This window comes from Prionailurus viverrinus, unplaced genomic scaffold (assembly GCF_022837055.1).
Source record: "Prionailurus viverrinus isolate Anna unplaced genomic scaffold, UM_Priviv_1.0 scaffold_50, whole genome shotgun sequence".
Taxonomy (NCBI): domain Eukaryota; kingdom Metazoa; phylum Chordata; class Mammalia; order Carnivora; family Felidae; genus Prionailurus; species Prionailurus viverrinus.
The window spans coordinates 1206269-1225730 of record NW_025927613.1 but is presented as its reverse complement, the minus strand read 5'-3'; the positions used below and the strand labels follow the sequence as shown (position 1 = coordinate 1225730).

Genomic DNA, 19462 nt, shown 5'->3' with positions numbered 1-19462 from the left:
TCTTTAAGTGCTGCTTATTCTAATAAATATATCCACGTGGCAGAGTTCACTGGTGGTGATTATGATGGTCCAAATGGGTAAAAGTTATTCTGAAATGAATCTGTATCTCTTTTGTCAAGAATGTGCTTGATAATGACTTTGATGTTCCTTTCTTCCCTGCCCTTGTTTTGGTGACAGGCCGTTGATGATGTGAAAAAAGGTTATATCAAAGCAGAGGAAAAGTCCTACCAGTTACAGAAGCTGTATGAACAAAGGAAAATGGTCATGGTAGGTTTATGTCCCCATAATCTCCTTATATCTCTTAAACCTGTTGTTCCAGTTATTTCTGAGAGATAATACAACTGGTCAGTGGCTTAATTGATTTAAAAAAAAAAAAAAAGGAGGGGATATAGATGTAACATACCCATTATGTTCCTCCATTAGCACATGAGAAGATATGTTGCTATATATGTGTATATAGCTTTATTATTAATAACTGAATATTATTTTTTGATAGAAAGTTCTAAAACAAAAGATGTACAAAACATTTCATACATATCAATTCTCTCTAAGAGTTGATATTTAGATTTTTAACATTAGAAATTGTTTTATTTGTGATTTAGCAATTGCAAAATTGTCTTTACAACTTCCTTCTCTACAGTTGCTTAAAATGCTCAGTAGTGTCTTTGGTCAGTGTGATATGTGTGCTGTTTGATTTGATAGATGCTACTAGCATCATGTGGCTATTTAAGTTTAATTTTAAACTCATTTAAATTAAATAAAATTTAAAATCCAGTTCCTCAGATGTGCCAGCCTCATTTCAAGTGTTGAGTAAGTACCTACCATATCAGGACAGCTCAGATACAGAACATTTTCATCATCACAGAGTGCTGAGGGGGTGCTGCCTATAGTAGTACCTAAATTTTTTGTTTTTGTTTTCCCCCCAGTAAATGTTTTAAAATTAGTTTTCAGGAGCACCTGAGTGGCTTAGTTGGTTAAGTATCCGCCTCTTGATTTCGGCTTAGGTCATGATCTCACTGTTCATGAGTTTGAGCCCCATGTGGGGCTCCACACTGGCAGTGCAGAGCCTGCTTGGGGTTCTCTCTCTCCCTCTCTCTCTGGTCCTCCCTCACTCATGTGTGCTCTCTCCCTCTCTTAAAATAAATAAATAAACTTAAAAAATAAAATAAAATTATTTTTTAGTTTGCACCTGCCATAAATACAGGGATGGAAATTGTCAAAAAAAATTTTGTAAGGGACTCTCTGCTTACAAAAACTTTCACTCATAGCATTTTAAATTTTCTTTCTTTGCAAATTCACATATAGTTGAAACTTTTCCAATTATAATTTTTCATGGTTTCTCACAAGACAATTACTGTATTCGTGATGATTCTGATAGGTCACTTGAATTTCTTTTGTACCCTTTCTGTGTGCATTTTTTATGAGGGAACATTCTCTGTCTAAATTAATTGCGTTGGAATAAGAATGCAAACAAGTCAGCCATTGAACTCAGCCCCTAATCTTATGTCTAGTTAGTTATTTTATCACTTATATGACAAAAAGTAATAAATCTGTTTGCCTTAGAAAACTGCCAGAGATGAGGGAACCATTTATCAGTGTTCTGCATCCCAGCAGGCTAGAATAGACACAAAAATCTTTTAAATAGAATTAGGTCTTGGCAGAATTTTGGTAAAGGCAATTTTACTATGTGAGAAACAGGCTTTTAAAACTCGATTTCCACCTGTTCTTAAAGATCATGGCATTGTCTTCTGTATATTAATGCATGATTCTGATCAGCACTTCTGCATCTTTTTAACGAAAAGGACCAAATACCGAAGGATCATCAGCCTCTGAAATATTTCTTTGCCTTTGCCAAAGGCGGCAAATCAAAGTAATTTCATAAGGGCTACTGATAATGACAGTATGGGATATATATTGTTTCTTTTATCAGTATGGGATATATATTGTTTCTTTGTACATATAGTACTTCAAACACAATGACTTCCATATATGTATCCAACTAAAAATATTTGTTGAGTACTGAGTGTGTGCCAGGCACAGTACAAAGTGCTAAAAAAATATATAAGTAGATTTGGGTTGTTCTGTGGCAATATATAGAAAATCTGAATTTAACAAGCATGGTAATCTATTACAAAATTACTTTTAGACTCAAGTTTGTATCTTGTTATCACTCAATTAAGAACTGAGTACAGTTGATGTTTTCCTTTTGGGTCATTGGAATGAGTATAAGATATGCTTAAACATTAATGGAATTCTATTATCTTAAAAACCTAGTGCCAACAAACAAGTGTGTACTAGCCCCATCATACTGCAATCAGATTTTATATAAAGTCCCACCAGAGTTTGAAAAGTTTAAATTGTATTCAATGTATTCAAGTATTAGTGTTCAAAGACATTAGCCTAGCCAGCGGTCATGTTCAGTACATTGAAACTTCCAACTCAGATGGACCCTTCCAAGCCCATACACCTTGACTCCATTATCTGTAGCAACTTAATATGGTTGATAGGCCTAAGATTAGGCCAAATCACTGTTAGTTGCCAAATTACTGGGAGGCCTCCAACAATTCAACAGACTTCTCAGTTTTAGTTTCTTTTCTTTAAAATGAGGATGTTCAGATTGCCAGCTGTCAAGTAGAATCTTGACAAAAACTCCCAAAATTCTTAAAACATTCCCAGTGTGATAAAAAAATGGTTTTGTTTTCTACTTATTTACAAAGGTAGATTGAATCTCAAGTTTGGATGGTTGAGAATATAATATACAAGAGAGATTTTGTTTCTTTTTCTTTTTTCTTTTTTTTGACTCTCACACAAATAGTAGATGTGTATAACTTACGTTTTTCTTGTATTTAAGTGGCCTGATATTTACCATTGTTAAACTGACAAAAAAATTTCTGTTAGTGTTTCTCAATATAATTTTTTATTTTAAAAAATATATATATTTTTAAGAGAGAGAGAGACAGAGACAGAGCATGAGCAGGGGAGGGGCAGAGAGAGAGAGGGAGACACAGAATCCAAAGCAGGCTCCAGGCTCTGAGCTGTTGGCACAGAGCCCAACTTGGGACTCGAACTCATGGACCATGAGATCATGACTTGAGTGAAGTCAGACGCTTAACTGACTGAGCCACCCAGGCGCCCCTCTCAATATGACTTTTAATTAAGATTTCACACAAGGCAATATATGTGAAAGTCCGTGTTTTTCAAAGTGTGGTCCTCACCTCAATTACATGGGAGTCACTTGTGAAACCTACTTAAGATGCAGCTTTCTGGACCCCACCTCACATTTACTAAGCCAAAATCTTGGGTAGGACCTAGGAATCTTTGTAAAGATTTTTACAGAAGCACCCTGGTGATTTTAAAACTTAAGTTGCTTCAGAATCGCTATTCTAGGGGCTTGGGAGAGTTGGCTCCTGAGGTTCCCTTCAAGCCCTTATTTCAATTTTAGACCTGGTTTGATTCTTAGTAGGTTGCTTGGGAGAACAGAGAGTTCTCTAGAATGGATCTCAACCCACTCAACCTAAAGTATTTATTCTGTTAAGTACTGAGTCTCTGCTTTAATAATTGTCCTGTTTCTATATTTACTTATCTTGCTGAACACTGAACATTTATAAGATGTCCTGTGCTATACTTTTCCTCATCTCTGGCCTAATGTGGGTCCTCATCTAAATGATACGTGGATCAAGGAAAATAGTATAGGATACATATTTAGCCAGTCAAAACTTAATAAGAAAGGAGAATGGACAGGACAATTTTGTGTTTTAAATATATAACTTTAATAAATGTGGTTGAAAACAAAAATTCACTCTTCTTTTAGAAACTTTGGATGGGGGCGCCTGGGTGGCTCAGTTGGTTAAGCCTCCGACTTCAGCTCAGGTCATGATCTCGCGGTCTGTGAGTTCGAGCCCCGCGTTGGGCTCTGTGCTGACAGCTCAGAGCCTGGAGCCTGTTTCGGATTCTGTGTCTCCCTCTCTCTCTGCCCCTCCCCCATTCATGCTCTGTCCCTCTCTGTCTCAAAAATAAATAAACGTTAAAAAAAAAATTTAAAAAAAAAGAAACTTTGGATGTATGTAGAGGGCGCCTGGGTAGCTCTTAAGCATCCAACTCTTGGTTTCGGGCTCAGGTCATGATCTCATGGTTTATGAGTTTGAGCCCCACGTCAGACTCTGTGCTGACAGTGTGGAGCCTGCTTAGGATTCTCCACTGTTCCCTGTCTCTCTCTGCCCCACCCCTGCTCACACACTCTCTCAAAATAAATAAATAAACTCAAAAAAAAAAAAAAAAAAAACAACCTTTGGATGTATATAAAAATTTAAATATTTCTTCTCTTTACACTTTGTGCAAATCTAGGAATGTAGAACTTTGTCTAAAACTGAGAAGTACTGCCTGACTTGAGAATCTTTGAAAAACCTTCTATTTCCCAAATGAGACATTACCTCTGTCTTGTCACCAAATTCCACTCAGGTTATTTTTAGAACTTAATGCTATTAGGAAGTCCTCTGGGGGCACCTGGGTGGCTCAGTTGGTTGAGCGTCTGACTTTGGCTCAGGTCATGATCTCGCGGTTTGTGAGTTCAAGCCCCGTGTCGGGCTCTGTGCTGACGGCTCCGAGCCTGGAGCCTGCTTCAGATTCTGCGTCTCCGTCTCTCTCTGCCCCTCCCCCACTTGTGCTCTGTCTCTGTCTATCAAAAATAAATAAAATGTGGGGCGCCTGGGTGGCGCAGTCGGTTCAGCGTCCGACTTCAGCCAGGTCACGATCTCGCGGTCCGTGAGTTCGAGCCCCGCGTCGGGCTCTGGGCTGATGGCTCAGAGCCTGGAGCCTGTTTCCGATTCTGTGTCTCCCTCTCTCTCTGCCCCTCCCCCGTTCATGCTCTGTCTCTCTCTGTCCCAAAAATAAATAAAAACGTTGAAAATAAAATGTGAAAAAAAAAAAAAATAAAATGTGAAAAAAAAAAAAAAAGGAAGTCCTCTGAAGGTCTTTTGCTTTCGAGGACTATTACATTCTTGAATATGGAGGGATAATCAGTGTTTTGATTCAAAGGTGAGAGAGAGGGGCACATACTTTGTGCCTGGTACTGTGCCAGACACAGTATGTGTATTCTCATTTCCTCCTGATAACAACCATGCAGGTGTTATCCCCACTTTACAGAGGAGAAGTGGATTCTGAGAGATCACGATTCTTACCTAAGATCATATTGCTTATCAGAAGTGGAACTAGAAGTTGAACCTGTTTCTGTCTTGCTTCAAAGCATGTGTTCTTTGCTGTCACAGGGAAAAGAAGCTGACAGCAGTGTCCTTTATTTCCAGATGGCAGGGGGAAGCCTCTAGGCAGAGTAACTTACAGAGTCACAGAGAGTTCAGGGTATGCTGAGCACCAGGCCTCACCTGGTGTCTTTTCCTAATCCCTCCCTTTGTCTGCATGTTTCTCTTTTAATAAATAAAGTCAAGCTCCCCATTAGGAATAAGGCGGAAATACTTTTTTTAATATTTATTTTTGAGAGAGATATAGAGAGCATGAGTGGGGAGGGACAGGGAGAGAGGGAAGGAGACACAGAATCTGAAGCAGGTTCCAGGCTCTGAGCTGTCAGCCCAGAGCCTGAAGCAGGGCTCGAACTCACGAACTGTGAGATCATGACCTGAGCCAAAGTCAGACGCTTAACCAACTGAACCACCCAGGTGCTCCAGAGATACTTTTAGAGCAGTAGTGATGCCTCTTAAAGAGGAGAACTCTCAGGAAATGTGTTATACATAAGGCTTTTTTGGTAAAGGACGTGAGCAGAACCAGTCTCAAGGCTGCGTGACACCTTCCAGCGTTTGCAGAGGTCCTAAGCACCCTTTTTTTTTTTAAAGCAATTTTGAAATCTGTTTTCTTTCTTTTCTTTTTAAATTTTATTTATTTGAGAGAGAGAGAGAGAGCCTTACTCAGGGCTCAGTATCACACACTGTGAGGTCATGACCTGAGCGGAAATCAAGAGGCAGACACTTAACCTACTGTGCCACGCAGGCACATCCCTGAGCCCCTTTGAGCAGTACCTGCTGCTTGTTGAGCACACAGAAATTTCCCCATGACTGTGTTAGGGGGGCGCCTTGGATTGAGCATTGGCATGCAGGGACTCTTCTCTTTGCCTTTAATATTTTATTGTAGAGAATTTCAAGTATGTAAGGAAGTTGGAAGAATAGTCCCGTTTAGCCCCCCAAGTACCCATTAATCAGTTGCAGCAACCTTCTGCTCTCTACCACTCCTTTTTCATCCATCTCACTCGCATGAGCTTTTCCCTGGAGAGAAAATAGTTGAGCCTTCTGGCTAGGGATAATGGAGCCTTTAAAATTATTTTTTTAAGCTATCCTTTATTGAATACCTAATTATGTACTAAGTACTGTGCTAAATACTTTAATGGTCACAAGTAACTGTGTGATGTAGGTGCTGTTATTCTTTTCTTTTTATAGAAGAGGAAACTAGAGCTCCTGGGAGTTAGTAATTTGGCTGGAGTGCAAGTGCCTCATCCAAGGTGACAGAGTCAGGAAGTGGTGGAGCCAGGATTCAAGCCCAGGGTGGTCTGGGCCCAGGCTCCTGACCACTCCTCGTATTGCTTCCTGTCTCAACCCCAGAAGAGTTCTATTCTGTGGCACTGCCTGTCCCTGGCCAGAGATATTTTTTGTTCATAGTGCCACTGGCAGGCCCAAGCAGTGGCTACTTTTCTCCCTGGTACAGGAAGGGTGATGAGATAGGGGGTGGAGGAGTGGCATAGAAGGAAGGAGAACTGAGAAAAGCAAGTCGGTTATTGTGGCACTTTGAATTGATCCTGTCGCTGTGTTCTTGCTGTCCTTTTATAATGTTTCCCCTTCAAGGTTGCCATTATTTTACCTAAACAGAAATAAGTACAAGGTAGGAAAGGGAGTATGTGGTGTGATTTTTCCCTAGGTCCTTAAGTCCTCCCAGACCATCTCTGGGGCAGTAGTGACCGTCTTTAGTGCCATTCATTGGTACTAGAGCTGCCGGTTGCCCAGGGCCCTTTTTGTACCTAGGTCCCTTGGTCTCTTCTTTCTTGGGCAAAAGGTGACCCTCCAATGTGTTCCAGTCTCCCTGCCCATCTAGCTGAAATCAGCTAGGGTGCTGTGCCTCTGTCTTCTCTCCAACACTCCCCACATGTTCCTAGTGCACCCTGTTGGCCTGTGTGCTGGGCAGCCGAGGGTACAGGGACTCAAGGTTCTTTACTTATTTCCTAGGCAGTCCCTGAGGAGAAACCGGCTCAGAGTCCATGTGTCTTTTTTTTTTTTTTTTTAATCATCTTTTCCTTATTTCTCTTCTACTCTCCTTCCCACTCATCTTTTACTCTCCCATCTCAACTCAAAATAGTGAGTTGAGTGAAAGAGAGGCCAATCTTCACTGTAGAGGAGAAAGGACAGAGAGCTGAGTTAGAGTCCTCTCTGAATCAGTCTTGTAGCATTGTACCTTTGAGGGTCATATATGCCACTCGATTTTGGTCCACATGATTTTTAAGGAGGCATGTGTACTGGAGATCAGGGGATGGTGGTGCTGATTTGGGGCCTAGTTGGCGATAGAGAAAGGACCAGTGGCCATGAAATTAAACCTAGCTTCTAATCCTGGCTGTGCCACTTACTATTACCTGTGACCTTCAGCAAGTCTCCTGTGACTCTGGGTTTCTGTAAAATGACTGGCTTAAACATGTTATGAGTATGGGATTTGGGGGTAGCTTACTCCTCGTCACTGAGATTCTTGTAACTTTTGATTTGTGAGGAGACATGAGCTCCCTTTACTCAGTCATGTAGATCGGTTTGATTCCCTTCCTGGATGCTAGTGAAAGGAGGGGCAGCCTAAACAGCCTTGTGAGTTCACCTTTCGACATACGGGTCTTGGTCACAGCACCTCTTCTGGCTTCGTTTGTGTACTTTTTGAGGCAGAGAAAGGAGGTGGGGCTGGAAGTGGAACAAAGAATAGGCTTGGAGTCCTGGCCCTTCTTAGAGCTGGTCATGCTGTGAAGACCAGAGTCTTCAGGTTGCTGGGTGAGAGGATTCTCTTTGTTCTTTCTCTGGTGACATCCCAGCAGCTCTTCGTGGTGGTTTAGTTCCATAGTAACCCTGTTACACACACACACACACACACACACGCACAGACACACACACCTTTTTTTTTTTTTTTTTCCAGTATCTCAACATGCTGAGGACTTGTGAGGGCTACAATGAAATCATCTTCCCCCACTGCGCCTGTGACTCCAGGAGGAAGGGGCACGTTATCACAGCCATCAGCATCACGCACTTTAAACTGCATGCCTGCACTGAAGAAGGACAGCTGGAGGTGACAGTTCAGCATGGGGCCAGGGCTGGGAGCATTGGGGACACTGCCACTTACCCACTCTGGTTTCGTTCCTGTCAGGAGGGGAGATGAAATCCATACTATGGTGATGGGGCAGGTAAATCAGCATTGGGTCCACAAGGATCCTCACCTTCCTGGCTGCTCACATGGACTCATTCTTCCCTCAGTCTTATTGACATGATGCAGACACTCACTCCCTTGTCTTCTGCTGTCTGGCCCAGAACCATCTCAGCTCAGGTGCCCAGCATTCTCAGACTTAACACTCTGTTCTTGGTCCTTTAGAACCAGGTAATAGCATTTGAATGGGACGAGATGCAGCGATGGGATACGGATGAAGAAGGAATGGCCTTCTGCTTCGAGTATGCACGAGGAGAGAAGAAGCCTCGATGGGTTAAAATCTTCACACCATATGTGAGTGGTAGACCGGAAGCACTCTTGGGAAAGTATATTGGGTTTGATGTTCTCCAGCTGAGCGCGTAAATGGGGAGGGCTGCAGCCATAGCAGTTGTCTTTGAGCCTTAGAGCCCCAGGTTCTTCCTGGCTGTCCTGAGGACAGACTGGGAGTGGCAGCTTCACTTCCCGCCTGACTCACAGCTGCCACTAGGAGGGGCCCCAGACTAGTGAAGGGGTTCTTGTGGTGCTCAGCAAGGTTGGGAAGGTGGGGAGACTGGGGGCAGGGGTTCAGAGGCATGGCCCTGTGGTGCCCGGTGGGTCATAAGAAGTCAGCGTCACTATCTTGTCTTTGTTATGTTTTTTGTTTTGTTTTTCAGTTTAATTATATGCACGAATGCTTCGAGAGGGTGTTCTGTGAGCTCAAGTGGAGAAAAGAGGTAATTCGAAGCAATCTTGAATTGGCCTTTTCATCTTTTATTGTTTAAAATGATAGGCCTGTGGCCAGATACCCGGGACCCTCACCTCCATCTGTCTTTCTAGGAATACTAGTTAGAGACTGGTTATTCTGCCAGCCTTTGGATGCTGAATAGACTATACGAGAAAAGCCCTGCTTCTTCCTCTGTCTAGAGGGTAGCTGTTGGCTGCAGGCTGTTCCACCTCCTGTGACTTCATGGACCCTCCTCTGCCTGGTTTTTGTTTTTGTTTTTTAATCCAATCACTGCCTATGTTGTTCCTGACCCAGAAGGGCAGCTGTCCCCAGTTTTAGCTGTTCTGACTAGATGACTCCTGACAGAGCCCGTCAGGGCTAACCAGGAATGCATGTGTGTGGGAAGGTTTCCATTATTGCTTTACTGCTGTCCTTATGCCAGTGCTGGAGAATTCGGAAGATTCTGAATAATTAGCTACTTATTCTCAAAGAAAATGTTTCTGAAGTTCAGAAGGTAAAGTCAAGAACATGAAATTCATATTCTTGGTATAGTAGGAAGAACACCGGGCTCTGAGACTCAGACGACGATTCCCTCCCAGCATTTTTTCTCCCTTCAGTGTTGGGCAAGTGAGCCTCCCCTAGATCTCAGTTTTCTCATCTTTTCTCATCTGTAAAATGGGAAGGCTGAACCAGATTATTAATAGTTAAGCTCCTCTCTGGGTCTGAAAGGCTATGCTTCCACATGGGAAGTTGTAGCAGAGGTGGAGGCCAGTGAGGTGGAGTCATTCAGCCATGCGTCTGTGTGTCTGTCTGAGGCTGGCCTCCAGAAGGGGAGAGATGCAGATACCTTAGGCTTCCCAGTGACTGTTTTCTGTTTTCCTTTCAGAACATTTTCCGGATGGCGAGGTCACAGCAGAGGGATGTGGCCACCTAGCCTTCCCTCACCCCTCCTCTTCACCCTCATCCTCTCACCCCTTCCGTCTCCTGTGTCAGAGTAACCATTAACACAAAAGAAGAGAAAAAGGAAAAAAGTCATTATGTTCAAAAGCCCTAAACTAAATACTATTAATAATCCCTCTGAGTTTCATGTCTCTGGAATTGAGCTGGTAGAGAACGACAGATTGGTCCGCACCGGGAGCAGCTGAGTTCAGACAGGAAATTAAGCCCAACCACGCGCCAAAGGTGTCTTTATCCTCTCACCTGGGCCTCACACCAACAGACTCTCCTTGTACTATATTTTTAAAACTGGAACTATGAACTCCATCCATTTGCACTGTTCAGACATATATATGTATGTATGTAAAAATTATATATACACAAATTAGCTGCACGTATATACATATATATATTTCTTTTTAAATTTCATATTGATGGCAGTACCTTTTTTAGCTTGTGTTTTTACACACCTTTCACTAGAATTCATGACTTCTCTCTTGCTCTCTTTATTTTGAAACAAACTTTAAAAAGGAAAAAAAAAATATTTTACTGGGAAAATACCTCTCCTCATGAAGGACTCGAAAAGTTTACAACCTGCTTGGGTTTTTTCCCCCCTTTTTTGTATTGAGTGAAGATTCTGGCTTATGGGTTGGCATAGAGTCTGAGGAGCAAGGAGCATAGTTTCTTTATCTTCCAAGAAGCTGCTGGGAGGAGACTGAGGTGTATTTGTCAAGGGCAGCAAGACTTGCAGATCTGCAGGGAGAGTCTGAAGACTTGGTGTGGTCCTCGATTCCAAGACAGCTTTCCTGGCCCAGCTCTCTCCCACTCACGGTTTTCTAGCCACACTCCCCATCTCCTTCTTGCTTCCCGAGGGCCCCTTGTGTGCTCTCCACTGACCTAGAATGGAGGGGAGAGGTGGGCTCAGGAGGTTGATGCCACAGGAACCTGAAACATTTCATGGTTGTCATTTCCCATTTCTCCTTCTGAAGCAGGCAGAGTACTAGGGACCAGAGTTAAAGCCAATACCTTTAGGCACAAAGATTGGACTTAGGGGAAAGGAAGGAAGGAATACCCTGTGTACCTAAGCTTTTCCCCACTCCATTCCTGACCAGTAACCATCCATAACCATTACATTCTCTGTGACTTCCTTAAACAGCTGTGTTGGGGAGGAATCTGACAGTGTCCCTAAGGCCTTGGGGAAATTTAGTCAGTGGTCTGGGCCAGCCAAACCAGTGCCCATCCAAGCCAGCTGAGGACCCAGGAAGGACCAGTAGGGATATGGTCGGTTTGGGTTGGATCTCAACTTCTAATGAAAAGGAGACTGAAGGAAAGCCTTTCTGTCTCTCAAAGAGTTCCTCGTCTCACCTTGGGATTTTGAGACCCAAGAGCTGCACCCAGGGCCTGGAGGGCCAGGCTTACCAGCTGGCATCTCGTGTTGGGATTTTGAGCCCTAAGAGCTGCACCCCAGGGCCTGGGGGGCCAGGCTCACCAGCTGGGGCAGCACTCTCAGGCAGGCTCTGTAGATACTGCACTGGGAGCTCGAAGTCAGACTCTGATGTTGCTGAAACACATCCACGAGCCTTCTTTTCTTTTCCCCTTCTCTACTCTCTACACAAAACCTCCACTGGGTGGCGTCTTTGGCTTTGTCTAACTGGGAGGCCACCGTACCAGGTTTAGTTACTCCACTGAGCAGTGGCGGGGTGGTTTGAAGTTTCTGTTTTGGTGACTTGATTTTGCAGATCATTGTGAGGCCACTTTTCTTTCTCACTCTGTTACCCTGGCGGCTGCTTGCCCCAGGACAGTTGTCCATCATACAGGACATCTGTCTTCCCTCCCTTTCTCCAAACCCAGTTGGGATCACAGTGCAGAACGTAGGAATGCTCAATGTTTAAAGGTGCAGAGAGCGATCCCCAATTTGAAAGTTTTGATACAGAATTAGCTTCTTTTGGCTTAAGTGAATTTAATAATGAGCCAGAGGGCCCTAGAAAGGAGATCTGTTTCCCCACTCCAAGATGCCAAAGAGGCTTTTGGTGCCAGCTTTTTCCCACTGCAAACAGCAGCGGCTTGCCCCTGTGCCCTCAGACTGGGAGAGGAATGGACAAATCTGGGAGTCCGTGCAATGTTCCCACTGTTGACCTCTGGGTGTGAGGTGTCAGGTGGGGGGAGGGTGCCCTTGGGTCTGAGGCCCCTTGGAGCGGGTGCCACTCTGTTCCTTTGGCAGAGCACGCACTCGGTGCTTTGGAGACTGGGCAAGGGCGCCACGCATGGGTGGTTGGCCTGTTGGCAGAATCTGTTTAGAAACAGCCCCTACTGGCTGTACCAGTAAAAGCTGCAGTGAGGACGGGGAAGGAGGGAGCCCCTGGCCAACAGTACCTTTCCCCCTTCCTCCCACAGCAGGCCTCTTGGACCGGCGCGCAGAGGTCACTGTGGCTCCATAGGATCAAGCTCTTTTTTGCATGAAGCAGTGTTAGTGTGACACTCCTCCCCGCCCCCCTCTCCGTCCCCCCCCCCCCTTGTTCTGTACTTCCTCTCCCTAATCCCTGCTATGGTTCTCAGTCCTGGGTTCTGCCCAGGGAGCCCTCTGCCCAGTCTTCTTTTGCAGTTTGTCTCTGGAAAATGGAGGGGCTCCCCTCCCCCCCTCCTTTGCCCCAGCAGAGCCTGCAGGGTCTTCCTGATCTGTTATCCTCCCCTCTACCACTCAGTTTCTATCCTCTGGTAAAAGCTCAGAGTTTTGTATAGATCAGGGAAAAATGCAGGCCCTGAGAAACCTGTCCCTGCAGAAAGGTTCCCTTGGGCCATGCTTTGGGCTCTCTGCTCTTTATATTTTTATTCTACTCTCCATTTTCCTGCCCTCCTCTTGCCCTCTGCCTAAGCTCAGCCCAGCTGTCTGCTGAGGGCAGCTCCTAGGCCTGGCCTGTCTAGTTTTCTCCTGTCGTCACCCAGGCTAGTAGCTTTGGTTATCCCCTTCTAGCTCCAAACCTAGTGCCTGGAGCTGCAGTACAGGGCATTGACAGGAGGGGACACATCTCTCTCCTCTCAGAGTTTGCCCCCTTACAGCCTGGCTCCGAGGAGGCAGTTTTCCTCAAGGGGACTGTATCCTGGCTGACCCAAAGTCTCCAGACCTGGAGGGACTACTGTGCCCCCCTTGTCTCCATCGTGCTTTCTGGCTGGATCAGTTCAGAGACCATTTGGACTGTTGGAGCCCAGCACCCCACTAGATTCCCCTGCCAGAGTCAGTGTGTCCCATTAGCTTCCCTCTGAAGGGGGGTGGGGGAACAGTGTGGCTGGTGCTCGGAGAGAGAAGAGCGACAGCGGCTGAACTCGCGCATTCCAGTCCTACCACCTGCCTGCCTCCCCTCTGCCCCCCAGCGCCGTGCCAGGCTTCACCCCGGGGCGGCAGCTCAGTCCTCAGCAATAATCTCGAGTGTGGGGGTGCTTAGGGTTCTGGGGAAGGGCAGGAGCAAAGAGGGCAGTGCTGTGGGCTGGAGGCACTTGGCCAGCTGCTAAATTAGACCCCGGTTTTATATCATGCCCCCTTTTTAAGCCGGTGAGCTGGGCTTCAGTTTTCCCCAGGCCATGCACACTTTTAATTTATTTGACAAACTCTAATTGTATTTTCACTGCAGTATCTTGTATTTTTTATTTGTGATTTAAGAAATGTGAAGAGAAAATACACAGACACATAATGGCTAACAGTGTTTCTTTCATTCCTTGTTCTACAGCTAACCACTCTAAAATTGTTTGGTAATGTCACTTAGTGTAATTAATTGTAACATATTCTTTTAAATAAATTGATTTATTGATGAAACTAGTCTATGCCTTCCTAGACTACCAATCCTTTGGGTTGTGTGGGAAGGAGTGAAGGAGGGGCCTTTGAGATTGGGGTTAGAAAGATCCGTCTGAAGATGGGAAGGAACACCTGGCTGGTCCTCCTATGAGGGCGGGAGATAGAGTCAGGCAGGAAGAGGAGAAGCCGGAAGGCCCTTTGCCTAAAGTTCCATTTCCAGTGACTCCTATGAAAATGCCTTCTCCTCCCTCAGGTGTGTCTGTATTAGTTGTGCCGGCCATCCCCGGGCCACGGGCAAGGCTTACAGAGCTCGTTGGCCTCTGCCAATAGAGCCCGGCACTGTCCCCAGCCCCAGCCACGTGATGCACTGTTTCATTGTTCAAGTTCAGTAGGAAACTGGGGTCTGGGACCTAATGAGTGCCAGCACAGTGACAGGCACGCTGGGTGGTTGTGCCCCTCCTCTGCCCACAGCCCCGACAGGGTAGCCCTGGATGTCCTCTGTTGTTACCAAGGAATCTCAGGTGCTGTGGCCTGTTTGGCCCCCTCCTCTCTGTATATGAGCTCCTAGGCCAAATCTGTTCTCAAAATCTCAGCGTTGATATTAGGCTGGATATATTTGTAAACCTTTTTATTTATTTATTTTTTTTTACCCCTGATTGAAGGGGTTTTTGCTCCTTGATTGAAGACCATGAAAGCAAGGACTAGGTTGACATTTCTTTTTTTTTTTTTATTAAAAAAAAATTTTTTTTAACGTTTTTATTTATGAGACAGGGAGAGACAGAGCATGAACAGGGGAGGGTCAGAGAGAGGGAGACACAGAATCCGAAACAGGCTCCAGGCTCTGAGCTGTCAGCACAGAGCCCAACGTGGGGCTCGAACTCACGGACCGCGAGATCATGGCCTGAGCCGAAGTCGGCCGCTTAACCGACTGAGCCACCCAGGCGCCCCAACATTTCTTTTGACAGTCTGGGGAGAGACATTTGTTCTGGGTCTCCTTCACTTGGCCATCAGCATTGAATAATTGGAATCTGTGGAACCTGATGATGCAGAATTTGTTTTCTTTAACAAGGAAAGAATCTGTAGAGAAATAGAATTGAAGAGTTGAATTACAGAAGCTTAAGTCCACAAACATTTATTGGCTCCCTGCCACATGCAGGACATCGTGTCTGATACGGCAGCAGAACAAAGGAGACATAAGAGCCACTGTGTCAGCTTTCAGTCCAGCAGAGGAATGAGAGACGAATCGATGACACCGTGTGCGGCAGTGGAAGGTGGGAGTGCCATAAGGACTGGGAAAAGGGGGGGACCTCTGCAGGGGCGCAGTTAAGGAAATCTTCATGAAGAAAGTGGCGTTTGAGGTGAATCATCCAGGATGAGCAGGATTTCAACAAGGTGTTCAGCAAACTTTACTGAACCCATATGTGCCCGATGTTTATAATTGGGAATGAAAAACCATGGGAGGGGGAGGATCAAACCTGTCCAGATGAACAGTGAATAGTCCCATTTGATTAGAAATCAGGAATGTGTAGGAATAAGATGGAAGGGGAGGCTTTGGAGAGCCATGGACGCCAGGATGAAGCGTTCTACATTTAAAAAAAAAAAAAGAGCCGAAGTAGTTTGTGGTTTTTTTCATCAGCTGCAGTTTAGAAACATTGCTGTTTCAGAATACATGCAGAAGAATCCATTAAGACCCTGTTCTGATTAGTTGGTCAGTGCTGATTGAAAGGAAGAACATGGGTGTGAGAAAAAAATTATGGAAGTAAAATCTTTTATGATTGAATAACATTGAATGCATGTATCAGGAGTAAAAGACTCCCAAGGTTTCATGTCTAGGTGGCTAGAAAATAGAAATACTTCAGAGTTGAAATGGGGAGAAAATGTTTTAGCTTTGGACCTATTATGATTTAGGCGTGGATAAGAAATCTAGGTATATAGATGTCCAGCAGTTACTTTTTTTTTTCTTCTTAGTTTATTTATTTTGAGTAAGAGCATATGTGTGTGCGAGTTGGGGAGGGGGCAAAGAGATAGGGAGAGAGAGAATCCCAAGCAGACTTTGTGCTGTCAGGCTGTTGGCTGGGGCTTGAACTCATAAACCATAAGATCATGACCTGAGCCAAAGTCAAGAGCCGGACCCTTGACTGAGCCACCCAGGTGCCCTGTAGCAGTTACTTCTTATTTGTTAAGCACCTTCCAATGTTCTGGGCACTGTTGAGGGTGATGGGGAAACAGTGGTGAACAAAGTGGAATATGTACTCAACATCCGTCTGTGAATGAATTTGTAGGTCGGTGGTTATAGAAGGGGAAATGCAGAGACAGATGAAGATATCAGGGGGTGCTGGTGGGACGAGGGTGGCCTGGACTTGGTGGCAATGGAGAGGAGAGGCACGTGTGCCTAGGTCAACAATAGATTTGAGAGAGGGGACGAGTGGGACTTTGCAGTTGGATTGGCTAGGAGGCGTGAGAGGGTAAACAGTGGTGCCTGTGAGGAAGGCCGTACCTAGACTGAGTTCAGGACAAAAGTTCACTTAGAAATACACACCTGGGAGTCCTTATCATTGAGCGGATGAATGCAATATATTGGAGGGAGACTCCATTTGTGGGGGGCAAGAGGAAGCTGCCTGATTACTCAGGGAAGTAGACCAAGATAAGGTCCAGAGAACGAGAATCTTCAAAGGACCAGACATTTGGCTCAGGTTGTCAGACTTGGAGAAGAGCGTAAGTCTTGGTCATGAGTGGGAATGCCTGCAGTCATAAATACTAGAAGCCAAGGCTGTGAAGGCTTTGAAATTTTAGCTGGAGAATGAAAAGACAAAGGGCACCCTGCAGGTCGGACAGGCTGTGCAGGGTCTGCAGTGGGGGAAAGGGAGACCCCTTGCCTGCCATTTGTGCATTTCTAAGCTCTAAAAATACGGCCAGGGCACACGGATGCATTGGAGGAATTATCTGGCTTGTCCCTGCCACACTCCCATCCCTGGAGCCCCCCTAGCTCAGGATATTTTTCTAAATGTCTGTTTTCATTTCTATAAATGGAAGGCTTCTCCCAATCCCTGCTATTAACCTGTCAGCTCCACTCTTCTGCCTCAAGAGGTTCATTCCCTTCTCCCTCCTCTTTATGTTGCCGTTAAGGTTTGAACAGTAACTTGATTATTTTCAAAGAAGTGGAGTTTCATCCTGCTTGGTCTGAATTAGGGTATCACATTGTCCTCATTTCTTATCTCTTCTATGGTCCCATTTTATTACTGCCAGCCTCTTCTCAGAAGAGGTGGTAGTGAACTCCAGGAGCTAACAGAACTACCCCTCCTGTGCACCCTTCCTACTCTATCTGAAGTCCATGTGATGCCCGAGGAATCTGTTTATACAAGAAACAGTTCAGAGCTTCCTTTCTGTCTCTGAGCGTCCTATGTTTTGCCATCAGAATACCTGGAGAAGGGGTGCCTGGGTAGCTCAGTCCATTAAGTGTCCATCTGACCTCGGCTCAGGTCATGGACTCATCGTTCATGGGTTCGAGCCCTGCATCTGGCTGTATGCCCACAGCTCAGAGCCTGGAGCCTGCTTCGGATTCTGTGTCTCCCTCTCTCTCTGCCCCTCCCCTGCTTGTGTGCCCTCTCTCTCTCAAAAATAAACATTAAAAAAAAAAAATACCTGGAGATGATGAGCACTGGGTGATGTATGGTATTGCTGCATCACTATATTGTACACTGGGAACTAATATAACACTATATGTTAACTATACTGGAATTAAAATAATAAGAAGAACCTGGAGAATCCCTGCCCCAAAATGTTTTGTTTCCTCCCCAAAGACCTCTCTTGTGTCTCCTTCATTCAACTTATATTTACTGCTTCTCTGAGAAAATCTGGCTGCAGCCTTGCAGGGAGGGGCACAGCGGTGAGCAGGGACAGTGGTCTTCAGTGTTTGGTGAGGGGCTGCCCGACATCAGGAGACATGCCAGGAGTGGGAAGCTTCCCAGTCCCATTGCCTCCCAGCTCCCACAGCCCAAATCCCGGGAGAACCCAGCAGTCAGCATGTCACTCTGAGACATGCCCTTTGGTCTACAATTCACCTTCCATCTTTCTGTCCTGACCCAGAAACTGTTGTGAGGCCTAGGCGAGACAGCCCCAGGGAAAAGTTCTAGTGTTGATACCCTACGTACACTTATGCTTGCCTGTGACCACACATACCTACACACACACCTATATTTGAGATTTTGGATGCTCCTGGCTGGATTCTCTTCCTTCTAAGGCCCCATCCCTCATCTCTGCCAATCTAAGAAACTTTTCTTCCTGAAACAATGTCCATAGGTATGTTTCTATAATACTTCACATGTTGCTCTCCGTTTGGGGCGGTTTAAGAGAAAGTGAATGTGTGGGGGAGAGGTGAGGGGACTTGGTGGGGATTTACACATCCTGATGGAATAGCTCTGGCCTAAGGCTGGCTGGGCTGGAAGGTAAGTAAACAAGTTTAAAGCCGGGGGCATAACGAGGGCGGGGGGGGGGGAGCAGGGTGCAGGTGCTGTGAAGTCAGACTACAGCACCTGTGTGAGCGCCCTGAACCCAGCCCTAAGGTAGTTCACGGAGAAGGATCTAAGAACCAAAGCGGAGGGACCTTAGGGCTTATGCAATCCACTTCCGCTTGATGGGAGTCCCTGCAGCAGCCTGCTTGATGTTGGTTGGGATATTTGCCTTGGGTCAAAGAACAGGTGGTTGTGGTTGAGCCTGCTACTTGTGAGAGTAAGTGGGCTTTGGAGTCTGACAGACTGCGCCTCCTTCCTGCAGCCACCCTTAGTAGCTTTGTGACTCTGGGGAAGTCAGTCAATTGCCCTCCAAAGCCCTTTTCAACCTGTCTGTAAAATTATATCCTGCCTCACAGGGCTGTTGGGAGGTTAGATGAGGAAATGCATGTGAAGGGCCTTCCACAGAATTCACAGAGCAAAGGCTTAGATCCCTATATGCCCACTGGTGGGTGCAGTAACAGCTCACTGCTGTGAACAAGGGAGAGAAATGGGGATCGGGAACGTGAGACTCAAGTCCACAGCCTTCAGAGGGACAGGACTGGACACAAGAGGCCTGTTGACCTGCTTTCTTGCCACAGAGCATTCTAGAATTAAGCCCTAAAGAAAGGTGGAAGAATGGGATCGTGAAGCCAGCCAAGGCCTGGGCCTGCTCAAAGGTCTTGGACCCTCCTGACAAGCTTCTCTCCTACGTCTCCCTTCCTCCCCTCCCCAGTGCACAAAATCCCCTACCCTCAATCTTCCAAGACTCTCACTTGATGCTTTTAAACTGTTTTCTTTATTTAGACAGAAAAGACCAACTCTTTAAAAGTAAAATGCAATAAATAAATAAGTTAAGCATAGAGAAGTGTCTGAAACGGACTCCCCAGTCTCCCCTTACCATTCCCTCCCCCCACCCGTTTCTTTCCCCTAAAACCTCTTTCTAAAGAAAATGATCAGGTAATAAACCCCTGTCACCCTCCCCACACCCCTCCTCCCAAACACCCAATTACCCCCAAAGCAAAGGGAGAAATCAAGAGAGAGAAAAAATCCAAGGGAAACATTGTCTAAACTCCCAGAAAGAGAGGTGGCAGCATCCGGGCC

The 19462-nt window shown here is 45.5% G+C and overlaps 1 protein-coding gene across 2 annotated transcripts in view; it reads left to right on the top strand.

Annotated features, from left to right (window-relative positions):
- The window catches only part of SNX27 (sorting nexin 27), a 71435-nt gene extending 57543 nt beyond the window's left edge, over positions 1-13892 (top strand). For both annotated transcript variants that reach the window (XM_047847907.1, XM_047847909.1), the window contains exons 8-12: positions 178-267; positions 8161-8310; positions 8611-8739; positions 9099-9158; positions 10035-13892. In XM_047847907.1, coding sequence (XP_047703863.1) covers positions 178-267; positions 8161-8310; positions 8611-8739; positions 9099-9158; positions 10035-10082 — 477 coding nt within the window. In that variant the 3' untranslated portion in view covers positions 10083-13892. The remainder of the gene's footprint in view (positions 1-177; positions 268-8160; positions 8311-8610; positions 8740-9098; positions 9159-10034) is intronic.
- The last annotated feature ends 5570 nt before the right edge of the window (positions 13893-19462 follow it).